General features: G+C 43.9%; 1 protein-coding gene across 1 annotated transcript in view; it reads right to left on the bottom strand.

Moving 5' to 3' along the window:
* The window catches only part of ABL2 (ABL proto-oncogene 2, non-receptor tyrosine kinase), a 366,300-nt gene extending 345,756 nt beyond the window's left edge, over positions 1-20,544 (bottom strand). Inside the window, exon 1 of the mRNA XM_078642987.1 lies at positions 20,246-20,544. Coding sequence (XP_078499113.1) covers positions 20,246-20,411 — 166 coding nt within the window. The 5' untranslated portion in view covers positions 20,412-20,544. The remainder of the gene's footprint in view (positions 1-20,245) is intronic.
* Positions 20,545-20,750: the final 206 nt, after the last annotated feature.

The raw sequence follows: 20,750 nt of genomic DNA, 5'->3' as shown, positions 1-20,750 counted from the left end.
AAATCGTCAGCCAATTCCTCAAGTGAAACTTATAAAATTCTCAAAGAGCTGCTCAAAGTTCCAGTGCCCTCAGGACTCCCAGAGGGGAGCTCGGATCGTTGCAATCTTCTGGCCCAGTTTTTCGACCATAAAATCCAAAACATCATAGCCGGCCTCCCCAAGCCCCGACAGAGACTGGTCTCAGGGGAGATTTGCTTGGACGCCGACAGAGCTGTGCTGGACAATTTTGTCCCGATTACCAGGGAAGCTTTTTGTAAAGAGCTGGCCGCGCAAAAAAGTGGTTCACCGATGGACCCCATGCCTATGTACATCCTAAAGCATTTTACGGATGTTATAGCGGGACCGGCAGTAGATTTACTTAGCGCTTCCTTCGCCTCTGGCCAGGTCCCCCCCAGTTGGAAGCGGGCCATAGTAAAAGCCCTGCTGAACAAAGCTGGGCTTGACCCCGCCGATTTCTCCAACTTTCGACCAATTTCCTTACTGCCAGGGATGGGAAAAATCGCAGAGAAATGGGTCAACCGGCAGCTCTCGTCCTTCTTGGAAACCAACGAGCTGTTGCGGCACTCCCAAACTGGCTTTCGGCCCGGTCAGGGTACTGACTCGGCGCTGATTGCTATGTTAGAAGAGGGCAGGTGCATCTTAGATTCAGGAGGATCAGCAGCTCTGGTCCTCCTGGATCTGAGTGCCGCATTGGACACGGTGGATCACAAGATCTTGATCCACCGGCTGGAAGAGCTGGGAGTAAGAGAGTTGGCGCTCACCTGGCTGACGTCATTCTTGAGTGAGCGAACATATCAAGTGTGCGAGGGCAATAGAAGATCAGTGCCCACCCCCCTTCAGTGTGGTGTCCCGCAGGGCTCATCGCTGAGCCCTACGCTTTTTAACGTCTATATGGCCCCACTGGAGGGGGAGGTCGCACCCTTTGGAGTGAAACTCGCAACGTATGCGGATGACACCCAATTGATTGTTTCGCTATCGCTCGCAGAGAGCCACGGAGAAAAGTTTGCCGCCTGCCTTACCAACATCATGGCATGGATGGCAGACTCGAGACTCAAGCTCAATGGCTCTAAAACAGAGGTGATGCTTCTGGGAAATCTCTGTACCTCCCTCCCCAAATGTATGTGGCCTTCTTGTCTAGGGGACACCCCCGACCCCGAAAGACTCCATAAAAAGTCTTGGCGTCTGGTTAGAACCGGAGCTGTCAATGTACACTCAGGCGAAAAAAACTGCAGGGAGCTGTTACGGTCTGCTCCGTTTAATACGGAAAGCCATGCCCCTTCTCCCCCCAGACTCCAGAAAATTACTAGTACAGGGCCTTATTCTGTCAAGACTAGATTATAACAACACCCTCTTCTTGGCAGCGCCAGAGTACACTCTGAACGTGCTCCACAGGGCACAGAATGCAGCCGCCAGACTGCTGACGAATACAGCCAGAAGAGCATCAGATAAACCGGCCTTGAAAGCGCTTCATTGGCTGCCCATAAGAGCGAGAGTGAAATTCAAAGCGCTCTGTACCGTGTTCAGAGTCCTCCAAGGGACAGGTCCTCCGATCCTAAAAGACCTGATCCGCCCCTACAAATCATCAAGAACGCTCCGCTCTGGCGAGGAGAACCTGGTGGTAATCCCGAGAGCAAAAAGAGCAAGGACTGGGGGACGTCGTTTTTCAATAAATGCTGGCCAGCTGTGGAACTCCCTCCCAACAGCAATGAGGAAAGAACCCAGCTTGGCCAGATTTCGAAAAACTCTGAAAACTTTTCTTTTCCCCCATAACGACTAACATCTCAGGGTGCTGAGCAGAGGAGTTCTGTCTGAGTGTACATTTAGCGCTGGGACGCTCAAGGGCAGCCATGCGCTTTAGAAATCCTTTTTTCATTTCATTTCAAATATCCAAGTCAAACAATGCAATCAAATCTTGTGCTGATTTTGAAAAACTTTTGTTGCATTTGTGCTGATCACATCACACTTAACACAACCTAGTCCATCAGGGAATGGTTAAGCACTGTGAAGGGGTTGATCAACAGTGCTATTACACAAGCCTGGATATCTCAGGAATATGAACTGTAAAACACACAAGCATCCATCGTACTTCTGTTAAAGCCATTTCTGAGCTACTGAAGTGCCTTCAGATCAGACTCAGATAAAGAATGAGCTGTGGGCATTTATCAGGCAATGAAAGGTCTTTGTTCTTTAAAGGGCTGAGTGCTGGCACTCATTCCTTCATTACTTCTCACCAGGCATGTTATAAAAGCCCTTCTGTTGGTTTCTCCCTCCAGTAGAACCACATTCCTTTTCTGTTATTCCCTTATTGACAAAACTATAAATATAACAGGGTCAAGAGTAGATCAAGGTTTATCTAGATGTAAGAAGTTCTGATCATGGCCGAAAGGACGTTTCTCGCTTTTATATATTGAAAAGGAGGGCAGCTACCTAGACAACAGTGACATTCACTAGAACACCCCAAAACTTAAAACCTATATTAGTTCAGATGGTGGTTATAAATGAGTATTCACTAAAAGATTGATGTTTTGTTTGACGGATAGCATGGCTGTTTCTGGAGTGGCTAACGCGGCTTGAAAACAAATCTATTTATAATAAAAGAAGAGGAAAAAAAAAAGCACACAAGGCATCTGAACATCCAACCAATACGCAGAGCAAGGTCTAGGGCCTCAGGATGCCATTTTGCAATGCTATCTGTGCCCATCATGATTATACCTGGTGGGTCACTGATCACTTTTCTGTAGTGCCATATTAAGCCCATCACTGGACCAGTCTCAAGCTAAAAACACAAAGGGAAACAGTTACACATTATCGACATCAGTATTCTTGCGATTGACAGGAGGGAGGCCGAATGACGCAGAAATGCCTAAAATGCTTGGCACAAAGTTGGGTCAGTGGTCTGCGTGAGTCTCTAAAAACAATCATAAGAAGAATTCCAATTGCATAACTCAATAACCTGGTAGGAATCAGGAACAATAGTAGCTCTGTCAAACACATATTGCGTGTACATCATAATATCATGTGAAAGGAATATATAGGAACCCAGCTGACTTTGAATATCAAGCCAGACCTGCCTCACGTATCTATTGGTGTTATTAAAACAATCTACTTATCCAAAAGCTGTTCAAACATAATATGCAAAAAAGACCAATAGCAGCGACGTAGAAATACACCAAAAGATTTGGTTAAGCATATTTTTGCTTAAAGTAACACATATTGCACGCAGTCAGTTAATGGCAAACAAGCTTAATGTGAAGTTTTGCAGAAAATGAATTGCTTATTCAACTGAATGAGCATGTTTGAACAATATCGTTAGAGTATAATGAAAGGCCGCTCACTTGGCAGTAATCAGCTTGAAAGGTTAAGCTATGTGCTTCGCAATGCTTTCAAACCATGAATGGTCGACGGCGGTACTAAAGCATTACTGCTCTGGGTAATGGGAAGAAGGAGAGACAAGGGCAGAACCGTGCCACGTGAGCTGGTCACAGGTGCCACGTGGGATCACAGCTGACAAGTCAGATGAGCGCAGTTTTGAATCTCCTATACTATTACTACACTGTAGAACTGGTAAGGAAGAACCCCCACCCCCTGTAAAAGAGGGAACATGCGAGTGATAAAGCTTCAGCTGGTTCTAGTGGCTCAGCATTCCCACTTAGCAGGAATATTATGTGTGGGAACACTTTTAACAGTTGCAGAAGTGTACCTGGTAAAAGTACACACGGTTCTGGAAAGAGTCAGCCGCACACTTACAGCCCCTTTCCCCTTCAAGCCCTAAAAATCTCAACTCGAGGTGCATCATGGCACAGTTCCCTGGCATTCAAGAAGCCCGCCCTGACCACTCGATGCCCTCCCAGCCATCCACCCCCTGAATGTGCAGTTCAAGAGATGGTAAATTGGAGAGGAAAAGGGCCTGTTTTTTTCCCTGCAATAGGAATCCATATGTGGTTTCTGACATGATAAAACCAGGTCCGTAGGTTATTTCCCTTTCTGGTAATAGTCCTGCACCTAAATCCGCCCAACCTGTAAAAGGTCTTGCGATACTTTGGCTTCTCTATGCATTGGTTTCAACAACGAGTGCCTGCGGTGCCTACCCAACAAGGAAAATGTGGGTTTTAAATTTCTCAAAAAAAACACAGGGATAAGGATCAATTTTCTTTAACATACCAGGAAGGCATTTAACAAATCAGAATGGAAAATCTATGAGCTCTTTTGTTCTCCATCTTAAAGGACAGGTTTATCAACGGATTTAGGCACAATATTTCTGAGCACACGAAGCCAAATGATGCACAAGAGTTGGTATGGTTTTCACAAAAAGCACCTTAATTCCATAATCCCATTTAAACTCCAAGTAAATTGTCCAATCTTTTTGTCCACACTCATAAGTAGTACTCAAATATCTATGGTCTCTTGCTGGTTCGTTTTCTACTACTTTAAGTACTTGGAGTTTTAAGTGTTTGATTTTTAGAGCAAAGCACAATATCAGTCACAATAGCAGAATTTACATTCTCTTTCAGGATGTTACTGTTGTTCGTTTAGATGAAACTTCATTTTCCTTTAGCTCTTCTCAACAAAAATGTAGCGACAAGGACAATTAAGTTCATACAAGAAGTTGTGGTGCTGCACGTAGCCAAGTATTTCCATTTTATCTTCCTGTCAATATATGGTTGCATAATTTCTTCACACCTAATAATGCACTGGCAGTGACTGCCGTTCCATCTTTGGAAGGTGCCTTTTCAAAGGTAAACTGCTTATCTGCATCACCTACTTTTGGCTTCGACTAAATTTCCTTTATGTTAACACACTGTAGATAAGTAAAACAGTTTCTTCCCTTGGTTTAGTTTCCAACAAACTTTTGCTTGGTAAGTTTGCAACATTTTTGCAGCTTTATGTAATTCTGTGGTTATTCCCAAATTTTAATTTTTCGCACCTCATCTATTCTTATTTACAATACTCTATTTCCAATACGATCCTTTTTATTGATCATTTCAGTTGGAAAAGCAGTGAATACACTTAGTGTAGGTTAATTGAAATATTTTAAAATGTATGAAGCTATTCCTCTCCCTGGTTGTACAAGTTCTTTGTTAGCTTTCCACTCTTGACAGCTACACCAAAAAGAGAAACAGCATATTTTTGGACTATGATGGTCTCGTGTGCCTCCTGAATCATTGACTTTTTTCAAAGTGTTTCTTTTCTGTTATCTGCCAAATTTATAGAGCAGAAGGAGGATCCTTCTGCTCATTGTTGTTACAATTTTTTCCTTAAATTAATTCATACATATATTTAAGCAGAGCTTGGTCTGCATAAGAATCCAGTAAAGTTCCAGTTATTTAAAGAATTTACTGGTTTTGCCTACAAAAACAAATGGTAAAAAAATTAAACAAATTGAACTGCAGTAGTTAGCCACGGATTGTTATACCTGCACCTGTTTTCCTAGTCAAAGTAATAGCTATTCCATGGTTTCAATTCTATTGTTGCATTTTGCCTTCTCCATTTCTCTACGATTTCTCACAACCTCGTTACCCAACATCGCACCCCATCTCACTCCCATGTGATGCACCCTATTGCTCACTGTATGCTTATCGTGGTAATGAGATCCCCTCCTCAAATCCACCTGTTTCCTATTAATCTGACCATTTAATCCAGCATAGTGCTCCACCATACCACCTTTTTCACCAGTCAGCACCGTCACTGCCCACATTTTTCAGCTCTATGCCACCTCTTTTTGTGTGATGTTTTTCTCTCACTTTTAGCAATGCCAACTCCAACTTAAGTCAGATCTTGGCCACCCACCAACAATGTCCTTACTGTTACCACCACAACCCTCATTGCGTCATTTTCACCGATTCCCTGTGCTATGGTATTCAATGGTCCTCATGCACCATTTCTCATTTATTTGCTTAATATTCCCCTTCATCTACACTATTTACAATTTTTTCCCAGGATGCACCTATTATTATATATTAGATTAGCAGACTGAACTCATGGGCAAGGGTGGTCTGGGGTACATGGGTGTGAAGTGCATGTCTGAGCCCTATGCGTTTAAAAAATTGTGAGGAGGCCAGAGTGTAATTGTCTTGGAGTTTTTAGAAGGATCGTATGTGGGTCTCTGATCACAAGTGGCCCAGTTGTCTTATGCCAATGAGGTATCATTCCCCAAAGCCCCTCAGTGCCACTATCCCATGTAACCAAGTGCCATGCCAAAGGGGAGGAGTTTGGTGTGAGCCCTTAGCGTTCCATTCAGTGTGACGGAGTGCAGACCTCCAGGCGAGGAAAACCGTCCTGGTCATCACATGGGTGGTGATAAGGATCGGAGATCCATAAAACATGGCCATAATTTGAGAAAACCCTAGATCGTCAACTCCAGCTGGAAGGCGGGTTCCGACCATCCACCGTTAAACCAATCCTTGACCATCAAAAATGGGAGGCAAGATAGTAAAGATAAAGGTTGGTCATCCTCAAGCATCCACCGTAAAGGGCACGTTGACGGCCAGGCAATGCCTGGATTTGTGCCAGAGGAATGAGGTTGGGAATGGTAGCGGGTGGTACGAGTGTGTGGTCATCGACATGGTGGCCGGCCTGCCTAGGAACGACCCCAGTGCCTTGTCAACAGGCAAAAAATCTTGGGGTTATGTTAGACTCTGCCCTCACATTTGCTCCCCAGATAGACCGGGTCACCGGGATGTGCTTTGGTATCCTAAAGAGTATACGTAAGATCCTGGATATACTTCCGGTCGGTGCCAGACAGACTCTTGTGCACGCCTTGGTTACATCAAGATTGGATTATTCCAACCTTCTCTATCTGGGTATAACAGCTAAAAGCCTTAACCGCCTCCAGGTACTACAAAATGCCACAGCACGGCTGGTGTTGAGGCTCCCAAAAAGAACTGCTTCTAGAGCGGCTCTAAAAACCCTCCATTGGCTTCCGGTGAGGGAGAGGATAACTTTTAAAGCACTATGCGTATGCCACCGTATCATCAACGGCAAAGCACCTATCCCTCTTTCTACCCTCATCACTCCCTATAGTCCTGGACGCAGGCTTAGATCCTCTGACACCGGGCTACTCGCTGTCCCTAAAATTAAGAAAACCCGAATGGGTGGCAGATCCTTCAGGTTACTGGCGGCGAAGAGTTGGAACATGCTTCCGAGGGAGTTACGCCTCGAACCCTCCGAAGTAAAATTCCGCAGAGCGCTGAAAACTTATCTCTTCTGCTCAGCATTGGTATAGCCTCCCTGTCATGTCTTCTCACCTTCTCTCCTAGTGCGGGGACACGCCGGTGTGTGTAATGCCATGCGCTTTATAAAATTCCAAAAATAATAATAATGTCCAGAGCACGGAACCAAGTCCGATGTACGGGTATTGGGAGATTCTTGAAGACGTAAAGGAACCTCAGCAGAATTTATATAGGGCTATTTAGCTCATCACGTTCTGCGGAAGGAACTGCCATTTGTTGAGCTCCTCCGTGGCCATCCGCGTCAAGGGCCCGAGGTTGAGGGACCAAGTGAGCTCAGGGTAGAGCGTCACCCAGATAGCGGAAGCTGAGACGACATATAGGGATGTTATTCTGTCAGTCAAAACAGTCCTGTGTCCTAGCTAGAGGCACCAACACCGACTTAGTCGGGTTCATGTGGAAACCCAAAGCTTCTCCAAAAAGCTGGAGAATTCAACAGCAGCGGGGTCCGCTCCTCGAGGGATCTGCGAGGTAAAGGAGGGCATCTTCCGCATACATGCCCCTCGGGCCATTTCTAGCCATGCACCTGGGCATTGCCACAGAGAAGGCACACCAGGGATTCAATCTCCAGCAGGAAGAGGAAACAAGACAGAGGGCAGCCCTGCTGGGTCCCTCTTCCAATAGGAAATATATCAGAGTACGCCATTTACCGGGTCCCATATGGTGGGATTAGGGTAGAACGCTCTGACGAATCCATGGAAACATAGCCCAATTCCAGCTCGTTGTAGTTCACACCCCAAGTAGGCCCAGTCCACCGTATCGAACGCCTTCTAAAAATCAATGAGGAGCAAGGCCAAATTGGGTGGGAGCAGATGGCGATGGGCCAAGTCCACGTGGAATCGCCGAAGACAAAAAAGCATGCCTTGTACAAGGGTTATAAAGGTAAAATCAGTGAAAGCTCTCCAAACTATAAGATCATTTTTCTAACTGAGCGGTGACTAAACTGAGCTGTATGAGGGTAATCATGCAAAAGGCTAAATATGTGGAAATTAACAAATGCCAGAAATATTGAAACCCAATGGCATGAGACTCCACATCAGTCTAAGAACCACGGTCAGTGGGTACAAGAACACTCAATGAAGCACATCACAAGAACAATGATAGAACAATCTAGTGTATGAAACCAGAGCTGCAGAGTGATTGGTCATAGAAGTGAGGCTGGTAGGAGAAGGGTGAAAATAAGTTAATATAACTTCATATGTAGAGAACTGATAAAAGTCAGTGTTATGTATGAAACTCTGAGGAGTGGCAGACCATTTAGCGAGAAAGGGCCTGGATCACTGAAGAGAAACAGGCAGGACGAGTAGGGAATAGCAGAGTCAAATTCATTGACACTGGAACAAGCAAAAAGCTTAGGATTTCAAAATGGTATATTATTGAAGCATGTTTTCGCTTGCTGGCATTTACAGCAGTATCTGAGTCACAGACACCCAAGTGTAGTATATGTGTTGAAGAACTGCTCACTCCTTTCTCAAACATTTGCGGGGCCCAACGCACAACAAAGTATCCATAAACGGGAGCGTTCTCTGGGGCTCTTGGGCAACAGCATCGACAACCAACACAAACACAGGCCCAACCTCTACCACAAATTACACAATCTTGTGTCGAACAGCAGCATTGACTCGTTCTTAGACAGGATAAGACTTATCTGCACACAGTCGTTCTCTCTTGGTGTGACATTCTAAAGGTCAAATATGATAAAATCCTCTTCAGAAGTTAAGCAAAAATTGTGTGCATGTCCATCACATTTTACCTCCTCTCTTATCCAAGCAATTTAAGAAGCGCTACAGCATCTCACGTTTTCCCACAGACGGATCAGACTAATGAACACATGGTCGTCTTTCCTGGAGTGGCATTCTAGGCACAAATAGGAAAATCCTACTCAGTAATTAAGATGCATGTGCATTTCCATCACATTTTAAGTTAAAGTTATATCCAAGCAAGTAGTACATCACCTGTTTTCCTACAGGCTCATGATCATTCACAGCAGTAAAAGAAAACTGGATGCAACAAAAGACCAATAATTCACCTTTGTCCCGACTGGGACACATGAAGTGTCTTGCAGCAGTATCTTATTCATGCTGTGGGAATGTTACTCATAGTATTATTATTGGACAAGGAACCCAAGCATTTTCACAACCAATAGGTCCTGCCTTAATAATCTGAGTGCCACACAACTCGTTTTCCCAATGCTCGTTTGGAAAACCTTTAAAAAGGTTGTTTTTTTTAAAACACAAACAAAAATAGGGGAAGAAAAGCAGTATGTCTTAGGGTATCTCGACACTATACACTCAATTCATACTTTATTTTTCAAATACTTTTTATTCAGGAAACTGAGTAGAGTTTACAAAGAATAAGAGTCCGAATTGAAAAGAAAATGCTCCCCAATGAATAATTGACTTTCCATGGTCATCAGAACTGAAAAAAGTGTTCAAGCGTTTGGTTCTCTGCAACTAATCAAGGAGCAGATTAATGGACCTACAGAAGAGACATCTTTTCAGCTACAACTTCTGCCTCAAACACCAGCTAAGAGTGCAGCCATTGGCCCCTCCCCAAGAGCCGCCGAAGCCTTTGTTTTCATGCAATATTTGGAATGCAGGAGATGAGACAAAAACAACCCCTGCAGTCTGCTCTTTAGTCATATCTTGGCAAATATATACGTATTGCTGAGCTAGCTTTTACAGACCAGCTGAGAAGGGTGAGGAGCAAATGTTATAGCATAGAGGCAGTATTCGAACGGGTGGGGGGGCAAAGATACAAGGAAGAAAGAAAACACATGAATTCTCAAGGAGTGCAAAACGAAAATGAGAAAAAAAAGTCCTCGGAATGTGAGCAGTCAAAGGACAAGTCATTCCAACAAGAATGTTAAAAAAGCTAAGCTCTGGGGGAATGACAAACAGAGAGGAGTAAGGAAAGACACGGAATATGTAGCAAGCAAAAAAACTAACCAATGGACTGGCACAAAGTCCACTCTAGGTTTTAGGTATGGACCACGAAGGGTTTTTACACAACAAACTGCTAAAAGATATATAGCCGAGACCTAAAAACATTTGTAATTCCTCAACAAGTCATTAAAAGAAGCAGACAATGTTCTATCGAAAAGCATTGGCATTTTATCTGCAGTACACACAATAACATAGGGGAGAAAATAAATGTAACTGTAAATTGAAAACAATGATGACACTATTTTGCCTCTAACATATGCTTGGCTTTTACGCCTTTGAAGGGTAACACATTTCCATTTGAATTGTTTGCGCTGTGAACTTCTGTTCTATACAGTGCTGAAACCTTGTAGTACTTTTTGCTACAAAAAATATGATGTCTTGCTTTATTAGAATCAGATGCCTTGTCCAAATTCTTAGACAGCATTTCAAAGACTGCAGAGCCACAAAGGTAAAACAAGCATTTACAATGCAATGGTCTCGGCATCATTAAAGGTAGAGCTATTGGCATTGCTCATGACATTTCTTTAAATCATAAATAAATGGCATTGTCATTTAGATTGCAAATAGCTTAATTGTTAAATAAATGGCATTGTCATTTACAATGGGCAACTGCAAGACTTTGTTTGTAATGGTAAGCCATGCTTTCGCAGTACTGTTGAATTTTATTATCCTCGCCTAGTGCTATTTTTCAGCCGTATATAGCGTGAGTTTTGTGGAGGTGCACCCTGCACGCTCACACACTGCTCACCCTGCGTAATGCGAAAAGACCTAGCTCTGCCCTTCGGCGTGTGTTGTAATCGTACAGTAGGTTGTGAGTAGCTGCGCTTGATTGGTTGAGGCATCCCCTCCTTGCAGCTCCCTTCACAGAGGGCCGGCTGCCTCAATGAAGCTCCCACGTGTTCAGCTGTTCTTTGTTTTAGCTCCTGTGTGTCAGTGCACCGTGTAAGCGCACAAGCGCGCACTCCGCACTCCGCACTCACTACTCTGAGCAGATGCATGACTGGGTATACACACTTGTTTTTTTAAGTCCTACACTGGATAGTAGGTGCCGTTGGTTCTCGTATTTGGCATCACTGGCAGTGGCTTGAAGTAGGGCAAGCAGCAGTGGCCTCCTCAGAATATCTTGGGCCCTGGCACTACTTATGGCACACATTAACCTCTTCCATGCTAATGACAAGGTCAGCTCGTCATGCAGTACCACTGGAGCTGTGCTTATGACGAGCTGACCATGTCATGAACAATGGGAAAAAAGAAGGTCCAGCGCAGCAGAAAAATCTCTTGTAGCATTGAAGGTGTTAAGCACTGCTAACAAGTGATTTTGCTTTCTAGCAACCACGTCATTGCCTCATTATTTACTGCTCTGTTTTCACTTATGTTCATGGACACATCATTGTTTTGTGCTTCCGGCCAGTGGCGCTTTCCGTTAATGTACTTGCACGCAAACCGCAACCTGTTGCATAACTTGCAGATTTCAACAAAAAACATATTGTGCCTGAGCAGCCTTCGAGGCACGCACCTCTGCCGAGCCGAAGCCCAGGAGGAGAGGCTGGAGTGCACGCGCGCCCAGCATCATCCAGTCCTGACACTAAATGCACACCCTCCAGGAATGCCAAAAACAGTTCCAAGGCTTCCGAGAGCAGACAGCAAAGAATGGTGCATGCACGCCCAGCATCTGGATTCAATTACTGCGCCCCCTGACAGCTGGTAATTGATGATTTATAGCCTTCTGCTGCGCGTCTCCACACAGAATATGCAGGAAGTGGAGAAACTCTACAGACTATGGCCTATTGCGTGCTGCCTTGTAAAAACACAGCCATGCGATGGCCAATTGACATGCAGCTGCCATAAATAACGAACAGAATTCACGCGCTTCTCTGGAATGTGTAGGTTAGATTGTCGAACTCCTCTCTAAAGGACTCTGAAACCACACCCACTTCGTGGGATGTAGGCCGAGCCCTAAAAACAGTGGCTGCAATAGCAACAATGGCTCCATTAACAAATGAGCTCATGAGAACAGTTTTAGCATGTGGAGGAGTCGTAATGAGTTTCAGTAGGTCCAATGACAGGGTCAAATCCAACAAACAGGAGGCACAGTGAAGCCAACTGTTCCACAAAAGGAATACAGTTTTAGGATTTTTCATATATAATATAAACAGGGGTGTGAATCTACCTACAAGAAATAGTATTTCTGGACTGTCCCTTTTAACCTTCCACACATTAAGAGGCGGTACATGCAACAATCTCCCAAACTCTCTCAAATTTTCATCTGTTTATGTGCAGACCAGATAATTTAGAATAATTATTTTGCATCAAGGAACAGTGACAGTGCAAGTCTAAATTCAAGTGAAGTATTTTTATACGGCAAAGCCCTTTGGTTTTGCATTGTTCGCCCCAAGTTGGCAGGGTATGCCCAGATGTGGGTCCCTTGCTCACTTTGCCACTGGATTCAAGCTAACCTGGCTGATTAGCCAGAAACCGGTCCCAGGATGCTTGTTTCCAGTCCAGGGAAGACATGGCTTGGCAGTTCGGGCTGGACTGTTCCCATGAGGCACAGGGTCAAACTGATTTGCATATGGCCAAGTCTGAACTGGGGTGGCGGAGTGCGCTAAAGAATGATGATGGATTAAACCCAGATCAGTTGACTCGGGGTGAGTGCATTGTTCAACACTTCGTCCGTCATCCCCTTTGGTTTTGCAAGTATTTTTATAAACTTGTTCTTAAAATATAAAACACCCTGGATTTTGAGTAGTGTGAACCTACTGCACTACTTGGGGGTTTTCCCAAGTACAATTTCCTCCATGTGCGATCCAGAGTGATCTTTTTGGAAAAAGCTGGTTATAATGAAGGAAATGTGCAGATTTGAGAGACAATACAACCACACCCTCATGATATTCACCATTCTCACCTGTCAAACTCTGAATTGCGTATGTTGGAGTTCTTTTTCCTGTCACTCTGTATTGCATCCAGTCACACTTTGATGCCCTCTACACATTCTTCGATAACCATAACCATGTACTGTTAAAATATCAATGCTCGCAGAACCTTTAATTTCATTACTGTATTGCAGTCTGAAATCCCTCAAACAATTTCTAAAAGTTGTCTGCTGTTCAAGAGACCTCCAAACTTTAGGACGTGCATGCCACAAGATATGCAAATATAGGGTGATGCAGCAGGTAGACTAGATGGCTCTGGCTAATATTGCCTATGTGCCATCAATACATTGTGGAGATCTCTGAATATCATGTATCAAATCACCACTTTAATAGTCTCCAGGTATTTTAAAATGCCATGTAAATCAAATGAACAGTGTTTCCTAAGCGTACAACTGAAGGCACATAGGGCTCTCTAGATTGGCAGACACTTAGGGCCAAATTACAAGTTTGGCAGTCCGAGGACTGCCAGATTGGTGGTGTGACCGTACAATCAATAAGAACAGAATAGAACCATGCCACGTTTTTTTTTTGCATATGGTCCTATAAAGGGTCCTTAATATTGATCAAGAAAATGGAACAACCCTAAACAAGTCAAAGAGCAAACACCATGATATATAAACAATTACTTTTATTATTAATTTTCTCTTTTTTTCTTGGAGTTCAAGATTGAGTGCAAACATGCTACAAATTTTTTTTTTTTTTTAACATTTAATTATGTAAACATTAGATGAAACACACACATCCATTTATCAAAATATACAGTCCCACATACACCGTTCAATCTCACTCTCATAAAGACACATTCTTCACTCATACCCATACAGCAAATCTCATTCGCAACTCTGCATATAGTTACAAAATTACATTAACGCCCCATTAGTGTGACCATGATAGTCCAGCCACCGCTGCACTGACCGCCCCATTACAACTTGGGCGGTCGGACCGTCAACGCCAACAAGGAACCGCAGTTCCCTGGTGGTGGAGCAGCGGTCAGAGGCCGCAATATGTTTGGAGGGGCTGCTGTGGTCCCGCCAAGCATATTACGAGTTTCCTCTCTGACAGGATTTTCATGGCAGTTCCCCGTGTGCCTCCTCCACTTATGTATGCATACAGGAGGGCACATCCTGGGCCCCCCTGTGTGCATGCACAGAAGTAGCTGCACGGCATGCACTTTCAGTCCATGACGGGCAAGAACCTTGTGAAGCATTCCCATTGCAGAGCCTTTTTCAAAGGCACCAGAGCCTTTGAAAGAGGCACCACCCATGGAATACCAGGCCGCTGGCAAGACTACAAATAACTTGTAATCTGTAGGCAGGCGACGAGTGTCAGTGGTGCGTGGGCGCGGCAAGGAGTACTGCCTGCACCGCCGAAACTCATAATCATCCCCTAGGAGCCTGATTGCAAGTTGAGTGGGCTGGGTATGCTCAGACGTGAGTCCCAGGCTCTCCACACCACTGGAGTCAAGCTATCCAGGCTGAATGAAGGCTGATAGCCAGAAACCGGTCCTTGGATGCTTGATTCCGGTCTGGGAAAGACATGGCTTGGTAGTTCGGACTGGACTGTTCCCATGAGGCACAGGGTCAGAGCTGATTTGCATATAGTCAGTGTCAGACCCAGGGTGGTGGGGAGTGCAAAAAAAAACGATGGATTTAGGCCCAGATCCTTGTACTGGGGTGAATGTATGACATTGTTCTACATTCTGTCCATCAACTGTGTTTTTTGCAATTTTCACCCGAGTGGGCTGGGTATGCTCAGACGTGAGTCCCAGGCTCTCCACACCACTGGAGTCAAGCTATCCAGGCTGAATGAAGGCTGATAGCCAGAAACCGGTCCTTGGATGCTTGATTCCGGTCTGGGAAAGACATGGCTTGGTAGTTCGGACTGGACTGTTCCCATGAGGCACAGGGTCAGAGCTGATTTGCATATAGCCAGTGTCAGACCCAGGGTGGTGTGGAGTGCAAAAAAACGATCGATTTAGGCCCAGATCCTTGTACTGGGGTGAATGTATGACATTGTTCTACATTCTGTCCATCAACTGTGTTTTTTGCTGATTGCAAGTTGAGGCATTATTTATCATCCCTGGAAAAAAACAATACTGCTGGGCATGTTATTTAATTGGGTACAATAAATAAAACCTATTACAAGTTTATGGCGAATAACGTGATCATTTTTATGTTTAACAGAGGAAAATCCACTTGATACAGTAAATAATGTAAGTTGCTAAATTTTGGCAGGTTTGACCTGCCGAAATGTAACTAATGCGGAGTTATTTATCGCATTCCAATATATATCAGGTGCGTTAGATACCTTTGAACTCGTAATTCCAACCCATGCTTATTCAGGGGTTAACGCATGGGTCAGAATATTAAGAGCAACTCGTAATCAGGCCCTAAATGTTAGACTTTCTTACCACCAAGAGCCTGAGTGGGGAAGACTCTGACAAATGTTAGTGACCCTATATGGACAGTCTTCTTTTGTATTTATGTGTCACTTTATAATTGTGTATGATAACCGAATAAAGAAAGACTGAGACGGACCTCACCCTTCCTTGTGTCTCTCACCAGGAGGCGAAGTTTGCCTCCTCCTTCCTGCATGATACTGGATAATGTGTTAATGAACGAACCAACATGTTAACACAAACACCGTTCACCTCAATCACTACCTAACAGCACTCTTCAGTAAAATCAATCACAAGGTATTACTATTCCAGGGATGTGTAATTCCTATAGCCCGAAGCCTAGGACATATTGCTTGGGGGTCAAGGGCAATACGTTTTCATGAGCATTTTGTCCTTGGGACAAGTAGGCCCAACCCCCTGCAGCAAAAAACCCTTTGGCTGCTCGTTTGCAGTACCACATTATGGATCAGGGAAGGACACTGTCTGCAGTTATGGTAATATTTTTGTCCATATGTTAATGTTACTCAAACTTGTATTTACGGTTCATTCATTGAAAGCCTTTATAATTAGGGTAAGCGCTCTAAGTAAATGTGGAAACTGACTGCACTACTGGCACTGGTTCCAGTATAAAAATGTGTATACACGTTTTCAAAGTTTAGCAATATGAGGCTATGTATAATGCTCCCAGATTTTATGCAAATATTTTCGGAAGCTTGAAAGCAAGACTGATGATTCTTTGCTTTCAAAATAAAATGTTCATAAAAAAATTAAAGCAGGAAAGAAAAAAAAAAAAAAAAAGAAAAAAAATTTGCAAAACCACAGTAAAATGTGGAGAACCATATCTTTGCAGCATCATTTAGTAATGCGTTGATGCATGCTAGTATTTCCCAAAAATATTCAAAATGGAAAATCAGTGTTACCAGTTACAGTAAGATTATGGGAAACAAAAAATAAACAAGCAGTGGCAAAGCCATGTCTGGCATTGGTGGTCAGCTTTTTAGTTTGATCAACGTGTGACTTGTTGTGGCATGATTTTTGTAAAACCTTATTGGCGTGGGAGTTGCCGGGCCCTTACCACTATAAAAAATATTGGCAAAAGCAAAAGTTGCTTTCGGTTTCAAAAAGCACACACTGCCCAGTAGTTACTGGCACTGAATAAAACTACTTTGTGTACCGATATACTCCTTGTGAAAGAGCACAATGCTGTCCCTGACAGTGAAGCCACACAATACAGTGAGAGAGACAGAATTTTAATAAATTCATAAGGCTACGGTCAACGCCAGACCAAATTAGGGACCCAATTAATAAAGAAAGTCTCAAAAGCGCACCCATTGTATGTCCTTGCATTAAGTGCAGCTTTACAGCTTTCGTGAATTCCCAAGAATTTACAAAAGTAGGACAAGAAATAGTACTCCTAGAAAATATTTGTTAACTGCATTTAATGGAATAACGTTTTATTTGTTTATAGATAAGCACAGCATCTAAAATATTTTCTGAGATATAGAGGAAGTAGCCGACATTGGGATCAGTGACCTTATGAGATTGAAACAGCTGAATGCCAACAACCCAGAGGCAGGCAGAGGGCTACTTATCAAGAAATGTGCGTTCTTATCGTAGTCTTCTTGAGCAGTGTCTCATGGAATGCAAGAGAAAAATACATCACTTAATTGAACTTGTAACATGGCAAACTGCCATAGAAGGATGTAGAGAGGAAAAAAGGAGAAAAAGATACAAAAAGTACCCGTAAGAAGACAATACCCCCTCTCCCCTCCCCCAGTCTTCTCTGCACCCTGCATTAGACCTGTGTTGAAGCTCCCGTGGGACTCCTGTTGATTCCTTGTCAAATCTACTGTGGCTTAGGGTTCTAGCTCTCCTCTGCAAGTCGGAAGATTTGTAAGAGCTTGGGGTAGGTCACTTCTTTGAACTACCTCCTGAGGATAGTTATAACAGGAGCCCAAAGTTCCAGGTATACGTCTGATTTGTTGTCTGCCACCAACGATAGTCGTACCATGCCCAACACCGTCCACAATCGTCTAAGCCAAGCGGAGTGGTCGGGGCTTTCTCTGAACCCCTGTGAGCCAACAACTCTAGACGCGCAGCATTCAGGGCTCCCTCTCATGGAGCGCAAGGGAAAAGTCAAGTGGTTGGGGAGGCCTAGCAGGATGTACGCAGGGAAGCGTGGGATGTCTATGTCAAAGGCTTCATTTAGTGAACGGCATTTTAGCATGAGCAAATGTGCATGTGTAGATTTGCTCATGCGAAAATCTGAGTGGTTGCAAGTTCACTTTCCCACCAACCACTTTTTTTCCAACTCTGGAAGAAGGTTTACGTCTGCCATTGTCAGGTGTAAATTGCCAACATTTCTCAGTTTGGGAACAGATTAGAGAAGAAATGCTGAAAACCCTTTTAACATGCAAGTTAGTAGGTTTGCACAGACTCAAAAGGGCATTCTAACACTGGAGCTATTGCTTACCACTACCTTCAGCCCCAGTATGTAGATCTGCGAAAACGTGGCAGCATAAGGGATTTGCAAGTAATCAAACACTACTATGGTATGAGCCCTGGCAGAAACAGAGAGGCTATATCAGAGCTCTTATATAATGAGAATGCTGACATAATTTGACGCTGCACTACATGGCACCAAAGGGACAAGTGGGTTTTGTTACAGGATAAATAGATTTATGAAGCAACCTACCCCATGGACAAGTGGATATTTTATTAAATTCCACACCCCTGTATTCCAATATCATCTGGGAGAGGGGTGATAGTGATAAGCCATTACCCTTCTCTGCAGTAAGTCAATCGACTCATAATGAAGTCATAATTTTACCCCCCATGTCACCACAGATGTTAAGTTCTGCACTACTCTCTCCAGTTGAGAAATAGTTTACTGTATACTGCTCAGATATTTTGATTAAAAGAAAAAGCAAAACCCTTTAGCCTTTGCCTTGGTTGAGCTCTTCATCCATACCACAACTCATTTATCACTTTTGTCCCCATTCGAGAAACTCTTTATGCACTATTAGATACAAAGCCAGGACTCCTATGCAATCAATGTATTGTATGATTGCATGCAGCTGCCGACAAGTATATCAGTTTCATGACTATTGCTGTTAAGTCTTTACCACCTCCAGGTGTGAATCCATCCATTTAATACTAGACTGATGGGCGACCACTTTTAAAAAGATCCCGAGCTGCGAGACCTGCAACCAAGATATAAAGTTCTTTATCTTCCAGATAAGAACTGTGAAGTTCTATCACATAGGTAGCCAATTGAAAGCTAGAGGTTCTGAGTACACTACACAAAAGCAACTCTGATTCTCTAACCTTCTTTTGGCTATCATCCCCTTGGTCAGAAGAGCCAGAAATGGAGGACGATGGTTTAGTTGCAATGTAACAAAGCTTTGGAACCGAGTCCCCTTGGCCATCTGGTTAATTGATAATGAGTTGAGGTTTCAAAAGGCTCTTTAGAGCTGCCTCTTCAAGAACTAATCTAAATGCTTTCTCTGCCTCTGTGGAATATTTCCTTTCCTCAACCAGCGCTGGGATGCATGCGGACCGCCACACGCTTTACAAATCTTGTAAGCCTCCAAATCCTATACGCAGAGGGGGAGCCAATTTCCCCAAATATAACTCAAATTACACTTAAAACGTACAACCTGTCAGTGCTTGCCACTATTTTTTGACAGAATAGAATGAAATGCTCTTAGGAAATTGGGTATATTAAGCCACACTACTTTTCCAAAAACATGATATTCAGGACATTGTGGAACTAAACTGAAGAAAAAGGAATCCAAAAGCAAGTTGTCGTTTGCACAACTTAGACTCAAATGTTATTGCTATTTAGTGCAAACTCTTAGCATGAGCAACGATTATTTACATTTATGCTTACAGATCCAAATAAAGAATATATGCTACCAGTTTGATATGTTTGTGCCAGATTCACTGAAACTAACGAGAAGAGAACTTTGCTGCCAATTTACTTTGGGAATATTTGCAATTTTGTGATCGCGTTGCCGAGTGCCCACGGCGTAGCAGCCAAAATCCATTCATATTTAACGTATTTTAAAATGCTATACTTAATTCTAAAAACCTCTGTATTTATGATATATATGATGTCGAGTGGCTGAGATTAATTCCAGCGGTCCATACATCGCTTTTTTCAATACTTTACCGAGTAGAATTGTATAGCAAAATAGTATGCCTCACAAAATGCCGAATACAGTTTACACACTAACAGTCAATGAAACCAGAGAGGGCGTTTTAAACTTAAATGTGAGTCTGTTAAGCCCTAAACAAGAAGACCTTGACCCCTCCAGATGTGAAGCTCTTCAGCAATCGATCCAGATGTGAAGTCAATAACCCAAAATGTACCAATTTCCCCCAATATCATTCACACCAGACATGAAGCCACTTACAAAGGAGATATTGGGTTCTTTAAACACAGACGGGGACGCCCTTGCCCGTAGGCTCAGCTTTTATTCCCAATATTAAGATGGTAACCCTAAAAATGTGAAGCGCTTTAACCTTAAATGGGATGCCTTTTGGTAATCAGAAGTCCTTGGTCCTCCAGATGCGAATGACTTTAATCCAAGATTGAGCCCCAAACACAACGCATTTGACGTGTCATACCTAATTCTCCCTCATGAGAGATGATGCCTATGACCTCCCAAATGAAACGCCCTTTGACCTCCGTTATGAACCCCCGTCAACCTCGAACGTGACACCGCTCTCCCAGCTTACCGTGCTGGCTGAAGATATTGAAGGCAGCCTCATTACTGCGGTCCCTCCGACGTCCTCCGCCTGCTCCCCCAACGCTCCGGGCCGCGCCCGCCGCTCCACAGTCACTGGCGGCCCCTCGCCCTCCTCCGGGTTCTCCGCTGGCGCCGCGGCCCACCTGCTGCCCCATCCCCGGCCAGGCGTTCCCACGGGCCGCTTACATCCCCGCTGCCTTGGCACCAGGTTTCGCTCAATCTCCCTCAGGCGGCGCCGCAGCCCAGGCCGCCGCCATCTTTAGCCAACAACCAGTGAGATACGCAGCCAGAGCGCCCACGCAGAACATGGGAATGGAAGAAGGGTGTGGGCTAGAGCGCCCCCTATCCGCTCCCTCCGACCCCATTTTAGCACAAGCCCTCCTGTCAAAGTGAACAGCGTTGAGTGGTATTATTCACGCGCCCTTAAAGCGTTTAACAGAACACCCACTAGACAAACAATAACAATGTTAGCATTTGCCACATTGTTATGCAGT

The sequence above is a fragment of the Lissotriton helveticus genome, chromosome 1_1, assembly GCF_964261635.1.
Source record: "Lissotriton helveticus chromosome 1_1, aLisHel1.1, whole genome shotgun sequence".
NCBI lineage: Eukaryota > Metazoa > Chordata > Amphibia > Caudata > Salamandridae > Lissotriton > Lissotriton helveticus.
The sequence above is the reverse complement of the archived record's forward strand: the minus strand, read 5'-3'. Positions and strand labels throughout refer to the sequence as shown.